General features: G+C 26.5%; 2 protein-coding genes across 4 annotated transcripts in view; one reads left to right on the top strand and one right to left on the bottom strand.

Moving 5' to 3' along the window:
* LOC111690542 (protein phosphatase 1B) overlaps positions 1-2,705 on the top strand; it is a 10,608-nt gene extending 7,903 nt beyond the window's left edge. For all 3 annotated transcript variants that reach the window (XM_046948813.1, XM_023453043.2, XM_023453044.2), the window contains exons 4-6: positions 970-1,072; positions 1,150-1,204; positions 2,624-2,705. In XM_046948813.1, the coding sequence (XP_046804769.1) occupies positions 970-1,072; positions 1,150-1,204; positions 2,624-2,638 (173 nt within the window). In that variant the 3' untranslated portion in view covers positions 2,639-2,705. The remainder of the gene's footprint in view (positions 1-969; positions 1,073-1,149; positions 1,205-2,623) is intronic.
* A 900-nt stretch (positions 2,706-3,605) lies between these two features.
* On the bottom strand, positions 3,606-6,810 carry LOC111690617 (dynein assembly factor with WDR repeat domains 1). Its single transcript, XM_023453122.2, has 6 exons — positions 6,771-6,810; positions 6,639-6,714; positions 5,985-6,485; positions 5,148-5,465; positions 4,795-5,095; positions 3,606-4,688 (listed from the first exon to the last, which is right to left on the bottom strand). The coding sequence occupies exons 1-6, from the start codon at positions 6,808-6,810 to the stop codon at positions 4,491-4,493; spliced, it is 1,434 nt and encodes a 477-aa protein (XP_023308890.2). The 3' UTR covers positions 3,606-4,490.
* Positions 6,811-8,144: the final 1,334 nt, after the last annotated feature.

Below are 8,144 nucleotides of genomic sequence, written 5' to 3'. Positions count from 1 at the left end.
TTATATTTTACTATATTGTGTTCTTTTAAATTTCACAAATAAAATATTTTTGAGTAATAATTTGAAAATTCTCTTATTTTACTAGAAATGTAAACGATCAAACCTATTGTGTAAATATCGGATCAAAAATTTGAAAATGTATGAATTTTTAAATGTATTTTACTATAGTTTTCTATTGGATTTTAAAATGTTCACCTGAAAAGTACAAAAAACAACTTTTGCCTTTTTACCACAGATTTAATTGCTATCAATAGTTTTTATTTTTTATTTCATTTGTAAGAACAGCATGTGCAAATGTATTTGTAAACACGCACACTTTTTTAAAATCAACAACAATATTTACATAGAATTAACTCTTGTTTTTTCCCAACTCAACTTTTTTTCCTAATATTTAGAAAAACTTAAAACTTATATTTATAAATTAAATAAACTGTTCGGTAACTAAAACAATTAAAAATGTTTATTAAACTGGAATTAATTTATAACAAGCTTTTTTCGAATCGAAAGTATTCTAAGATTAATGAACATTTTTTATCCTTTAGATTTGCAATGTTATGTTCGAAATAAAGTACATATTTCGAATGTTTAAAGCTTTAAAAATACTTTTAGGTTATGAAGATATTAAAAAAAAATCGAGCTTATGTACGGAAAAAAAGGAAAAAAATAATTTATCAATCATAAGTTTGAATTTTCGAAATCATTCTAACTAAAGCTTTATCATTTTTCAAAACATAACATGTCCGAAAAATTATTTTTTTAATAAGTTAGAAATATAGTTTCTAGTTACTGAACAGATTGCCTGAATATCTAAACTAAATATAAAAACCACAATTTTATGAATATATTATTTAAAATGTAAATTAATTATTTTAGTTAGTTTTAGTACTAAATTTTATATATTTTATTACACTTTGAAACTATTCATAATTTCTAATTCTGTTTTTTGTTTCACATATTGTTTTCTTACAGAGGAAATTGAAAGTTTTGAGTCCGTAAATTATGGTGAATTACTGGTAGCTTTAAGAGATAGAAATATTGAGGGTCTTCCACCAGGTGGCGGTTTACAGTCAAAGTAAGTTTTTGATTTATATTATTATATTTTTGAATACAATAAAATTTTAATTGTTTATTTCCCATTTTCACTTTTAGGTATCATTTAATAGAGCGAATATTTAAAGAAATTTTCCCAGAAGAAAAGTGTGAAGTACGCAATTATTTTTATAATTGTTGAATATTTTATATTTACATTATTTATTTATTTACTTATTTAATTATTTATTATTGCTTTTTAGATTTTAGTTTAATAATTGCTTTAGCTTTGTTTGTTAAAATTTAGCTACTGGTTTGTTTAATGGAAACTGAAAATTAAATTTCTTTGGAAAGTGAGAGTTATAAAAGTGAATTTTTGATTATCATTATATAATGAGATTTCTTTACATAGATTTTTGATTTCAATCAATTATTCTAAACAGCTATAAAGAATATTATTACAATTTTGTTTTTATATTGTTTTTCGGAGAATTTTATCTCTTGGCAAGTCTTCTGTCTTTTGCACGTTACCAATAGTGGTTCCATGTTCAGTTCAGGTTGTGTTTAATGAAAGACAAAATTTTTATTTCGAACAACTTCAACAATATTGAATTTAATTTCAAATCTCTGAATGTCAAAGCTGCGAACCTAAATTACAAAGTAAATGAAAGCTGGTAAACAATTAGTCCCCAATTATGGTTCACAATACACAAACTGTCTCGGCTGCAGCATAACATATTTTTCAATTATGTTTTACAATATTTAGTTGTTGCTTACAACACAAAAAATGTTGTTGACTTAATCTCATGATGTTCACCAGCTAAGCATTTAACTTTTTGTTTGTAAAAACAGTTACAAAGATAAGTGTTCTAAACTTAAAATATACAACAACAATGTTGTGAACCATAATGGGGGCAATAAACTTTGAAAAGCATCAAAAAGTTTGAAAAATTTTGTTAAATCTCAATGGTCTCGGAGAACATAATCTTTTTTTTTTAGTCCTGTCTAAAAAAATTAAGCAGATTATTTGCTCTCAATATAAATATATTTCAGTTTTCAATTAAACGCCATTATAATATATAAAAATTGTTAAAAGTTTATTTATTGCTCATTTTTCATTTACGCTACAAATCACTTTAATAAGAAATCTTTTTCAATAATTTAAACTTTAAAAGCTTTAAAATGAATAAGAACTTATGTACTTTTGCTTCGTTAACGCGGCCTTATTCAAGTGATTTGAACACTATTTATTACCATTAATTAATAATCATCATTTACTTATTTTAAGTTGTATTAAAATCTGTTTAAATTGTACAAGAAAATATAATTTATTTTTTCTTTACAACAAATTGCAAAAAAAAAAAAAAAAACAAGGTGTGGGCATGTTTTCTTTTTCAAAAATATACAAACAAATTCAACATAAATTTATTATTGACACAAAGAAATATTTTAATTATTTGCTAAAAATAAAAAAATAGCAAAAGCTTTTTTTTAATTTTTAATGTTTTAACTACAACTAATTAGCCACGCTAACTATCGTCTAATGTTTTTATTTAAATGTTTTAACAATTGTATGTGTTTTCTATATTTACAGACTGCATCACATTGAAATCCGGTTAAATATTTTAATTGATAAAGTTCAAATTTAATTAAAACAAACAAATAAGAAAAAAATACAAAAAAAACCTAATGTCAACAACAACCAAATACCACAACAACAAAAAACCTACAATATTTTACATAAAACAAAACTATTTCTATACTTTTCATCAGCAACAAATTCACTCAACAACAAAAACAAAAAACGTTTAATCAGTCTTTACAAAATATTAATTTAAACTAAACTTTAATTATTTGTTTTTTTTTTTACAATTCGTCTTCGTCGTTTAAGTTTTAATTATAATTTCTTGTGTTTTTTTAGCCAGCCAGCTGTTAACGTTAAGGAGTTAAACAAAAGAAAAAAATCGTATACTTAAACTTAATTAATTATTTAATATAATAAGTTTTTAAGTTTTATTTTCTTTTTAAACAAATCATTAAACTCTTCTTTTTTTATTTTTATATTTAAAAAAAAAACAATAATACAAACAAAAATTACCAATCAATACATTAAACATAAATACACCAAATTACCTAACAACCTTCATAAGCAATACGCTAAAATAAATTATAGGAGAACTTTATTTTTTACTTTTTTTTCAAATCGATCAGTTTTTAAAAATTAACTTAAACTAAGAAAAGTCAATTTAAAACAAATATATTTCTGTTTATTTTTGTAAATTCTATTTTAGTACATTTTTTTTTTGTTCTCATAACAATTTTATTAAGTGTATTGCCCAAAATACCCCTTCCCGCCCTAAAACACACACAAACACACTTACACAGTTAAAAACAAAAAGATAAACAAATAAAACTAAAACACAATTTATAATCTTTACCAAGTAAGTTAAATCTAGGATTCATACATTAAAAAAAAGGGAAACAAACACAATATTTAAAAAAAAGAAAAAAACGTAAGAACTAAAGAAAACTATATATTATAGCACACACAGGGATTCCTTGAATTTTATACTTTATTTTTCTATTTTCATTATTAACAACTATTTTATTATTAAAAACACTCTTCGAAATCAAGTTTAGGTTCGTAAGAGCTGTGTCACACTTTAAATTTTTAATCTTAAATTTGTTGTTTTTTTGTGTGAACTAGCTTTGTTTTTTTTTCTATAATACTATAACATTACATATTTATTACAAACAAATTAATAATTAAAAGGAGTTCCAATTCAATTTTATTTTTAATATATTTGTTTTTAAACTGAAATCTCTTTTTTAAGTTGTTTATTTTAAATATGTTTTGTTTTTCTTTTTATTTGTAACGTGACTCTAGTTCTTCTTTTTGTGTATTAATAATAACAATAATAAATAATTCATGTTTTTGTTTTTATTGTAAAATCTTTACCAACTTTTATTTTTTAAGAAACAGTTTTTATACGTCTTTTTAATTTCTTTTAAATGTCTGTTAACTTTTCTTTTTATTAAAAATGGTTAAATTTTTCCTGTTTTTCTTAAAAGATTAATTAATTTCTATTTATTGTAAGCCTTATTAAAACCACAACTTATATTCCTACAAAATAGAAAGAGAAAAACTTAATTGAAGGTGAAAAATAATTTTACACTTTTTTCCAAAACCTAAGCTAAAGAAAAAAACAAAAAAAAAAAAACAAAACAAAAGAAAACTATTTGTAAATTATAAAAAAGGAGAAGTAAAAAAAACGATTATAAAAAAATATATGCTCGAGTTTGTAGTAAATGTTGAAAACCACTCTTTTTTAAATTCCTGTAGATAATCTAACAACAGAAATCGTTTAGATTAAGGTAAGAACAATTTTACTCATTTCACACTTAACAACATCGACATTTCATAATTAGTCTTTAAACATGTCTACTGTATACCAATCATATCATCTCCATAAACGACATGTATTATCTTTGGAAGCGGTTAATATCACATCTCCGGCATAACTAAAGGCACAAGAGAATACATCACTCTCATGACCGGCTAAAACTTGAGAACATAAACCAGAATCAGTTAGCCATAAGCGTGCAGTATGATCAGCTGATGCGGTTAACAATAGGCCACCAGGAGGACTAAAACACACCTAAAAAAGTAAATGAATTTTGTTTTCAATAATTCATTAAAGGTTATAAAATTAAACACTGGTAAAAGCGAAATCGCAAAATGTTGAACTTAACTGAAATGCATACCTTTGACACCTCCTCTGTATGTCCCATCATAACCGATAACAATTCTAAATCACCTTTTAAACTCCAAACACGTGCGGTGCAATCATTGCTAGCGGTAGCCAAACGACGGCCCGTACTATCAAAAGTTACATCCAATACTTCATCTGTATGGTCTTTAATAGTAAATAAAGATTCGGTTGATTTCCTTAAGTCCCAAACACAAGCTGTGCTGTCTAAAGAACCAGTAGCAATTAAGTCGCAAGAAAAATTCCACAAACAAGAACTAAGTTCTGCCGTATGACCACGAAGCTGAGCTACTAAACTGTGAAAATATTCAAAACGTAAGTTTTAATTTCAATTTATATAAATATTACCTTTTCGATCTTATATCCCATATGGAAGCTGTTCGATCAAATGATCCCATTAACAGTAGATTACCATCTCTGCTGAATTGACTATTTATAACTTCGGCACCATGATGCCTTAATATATGTAATTCTTGTGCTGACTCAATGTGAAAAATTCGAGCTGTACCATCCATTGATGAGGTACAAACTGTTTCGCCATTTATAGGCTGAAATTGTACCGATACTACTTCAGCATTGTGTCCAATTAGTGTGCTGCGACATAAACCCGATGATGAACACCAGATTTTAACGGTGGTGTCAAAGGAACCAGTAGCTACGCGATCACTGAAATTAATAGATATATTAAACAGTTTTAACTTGTTTTGGTGTAGTCCAAGTCCGAGTAAACCCACGGACACTCAAGTGCTGTTGTAAATGTTAAGGACATATCTTTTAATAATGTATCCTTCGTTTTGATTTTTTTAATTCCCATGAACTTATGTAATTGAAGTAATACATTCAGCTACTCCGAGTATTAACACAAAACCATGTACTCCTACTTATAGGCCGATTTTTAAATCCTGTCATCCTGTAAATCCTGTAACCCTTTAGGTTACTATATATCTTATGAGACCTCAAATGAAAATTGTTCAATTTACAAAAGTAATGAAAAACATCAATAAACATAATGTTGATAATAAATCATATGAAAACCATAGACCGATATACACACTTTGCTCCATTAGCTGAGTGCCTGACTGACATAGAAATTTACCAAAGTGTAACAACAATAATAATATATACGACTGTTACACGTTTTAAAAAGCCAAGTTGAATGACTCAATAAGTAAGTTTATACTTTACCATTTAGGAAAATTGTAGGCAACTGCGAAAACAACATTATCATGCTCCCCAAGCACATGTTCTTCGGTGCCATTGTGCGTGTTGATGATGCGACAAGTTCTATCATAGCTTCCGGTCAGACAATGTTCACCACTTCTATCGAAGGCTACATTTGTAAGTGGCAGGATGTGTGTCTCTAGGCGCGTGTGCAGATAGAATTTCTTTTTTGTTGGTTCCTGCAGTTTACGTTGCAGCTTAGCGATTGCTTTTCTTAAGATGTTATTGACATTGTCATTGTTAATATATCCATTTTTATTATTATCAGCAATATTGTTTTTTATTGTTACTACTGATGCTTCGACTGGGATGTCAGATGTCGTGTTTGATGATGATAAAGTTGAGTTTGTCTGTAATATATTCCGTTTAGTTGACTCCTCACATATTTCTGTTAGTTGTTGTAGTTGTTGATTTTTATTATGGTCTCCATATAAAATGCTACGTGCGATATCAGCTGGTTTGGAACTGGAGAAAACATGAAAACACACAAGCACAAAAGAATCAGACATGTTGCTCATTATTCAAATCAATATGAATGAGGATGCATGTGGGAATTTGAATATCTCACACCATTGGCATTCACTTTCATTTGTATTTGTTATCTATAATTCTACTTACTTTATATTCAAATCCAATAAGTCTATATGTTGTAAATATTCTTCTCCTTCATTTGTTTGATAATTTAAGGCAATACCTTGGAAAATTTGATTTTTATTATTTGTTTACTTGGATCTAGTTTTATATATTTACCTGGTGGATAAAATCGCAAAAATATTTTTGTTAAATTCATATTTTTAAACATAAAACGTTTTAAATATATCTTTATGTAAAGGAATTTTACCACGAAATGCTTATAAATAAACACTTTTCCTTTTGGGTCTTAAGGAATGTTAGTTTGATCAATAATTTACTATACTTAAAAAATTAATAGAGGGGATTAAAACCGTTATTTATTACAATAACTAAGATATTCTTTTTTAAGAAACAAAATAAAAAATAGTTGTAATAAATTGGGTACTTTTTGTGTTTGTCTATTTAATAAAAAGCTTTATTTTGTCATGAGCTTTTTAGTACTTGTTACAAAAAGCTTTTTATTTTACGAATACTGGGAATAGAGTTAATTTTATCGAAACAACTATTTTATTTGAATTAAATTAATTATGTGTGTTCTGCCTTTCACAGCATTTCACCTTAACATGAAATTAAGATTTTACAGGATATTCCGTTTTCACGATATTGAATTTGATTTTAAAATAATAAAATTCAATATCCTTTCACAGCATTTCACATTAACATGAAATTAAGATTTCACACGATATTCCGTTTTCACGATATTGAATTTGATTTTAAAATAAGATAGATAGATAGATAGATAGATAGATAGATAGATTTCTCAATTCCTTACATCACAGACTCTTTAAAATATTAAAAACTTTTCACAAACGTAAAAACATCTCAATTAAGTTTCATAAAACTCACACAATTTTGCATGAATTTATTTAATTTTTTATCACAGCATATTTGTCATAATTTGGCCAAGTGTATGGGAGGAAACTCAAAATTACAATTAAGGACCTGTAATCCTTGCTCGTATACTCTGATGAAATGTATGTATGTACGAGTTAAGAAGGATTTTAATTTGTACATTATGCATTCGTTTAACTGCTATTGTTAATAATAATATTATTATAGTTTGTGGGTATCATTTGATGATGATGACACTTGTAATCACGTGCTTTAAAAAAGTGTTTTTTTTTTGTTGGTGTCGGTGTATATGTCGTTTTTGTGTATCTATGTATATCCTTGTGTAGGTGTCGACTGTAATTAAATATCACAGATTGTTTTCAGAGAAACTTCTTGATAACATTAAACAAGTTTGTTGTAACTCGTGCAAAGTTTTAAATCCTTTAGATTAAATACAATTACAACAGAAATTTCAGAAACACTCTTTTTTTATGTACTCAAGCGTTCAAATTTATACATTACGATATTTACAACTACAGTTATAACGACAGAACAATCTATATATATAAAATTCTAACGTTACTGACTGACTGACTGATTGACTGATTCATCATCGCACAGCCTAAACGGTTAGAGCTAAAGAGCTGAAATTTGGACAGG

This window comes from Lucilia cuprina, chromosome 4 (genome assembly GCF_022045245.1).
Source record: "Lucilia cuprina isolate Lc7/37 chromosome 4, ASM2204524v1, whole genome shotgun sequence".
In the NCBI taxonomy this organism is placed as follows: domain Eukaryota; kingdom Metazoa; phylum Arthropoda; class Insecta; order Diptera; family Calliphoridae; genus Lucilia; species Lucilia cuprina.
Note: the sequence above shows the minus strand (reverse complement) of the source record. Positions and strands in the feature narration are given on the sequence as shown.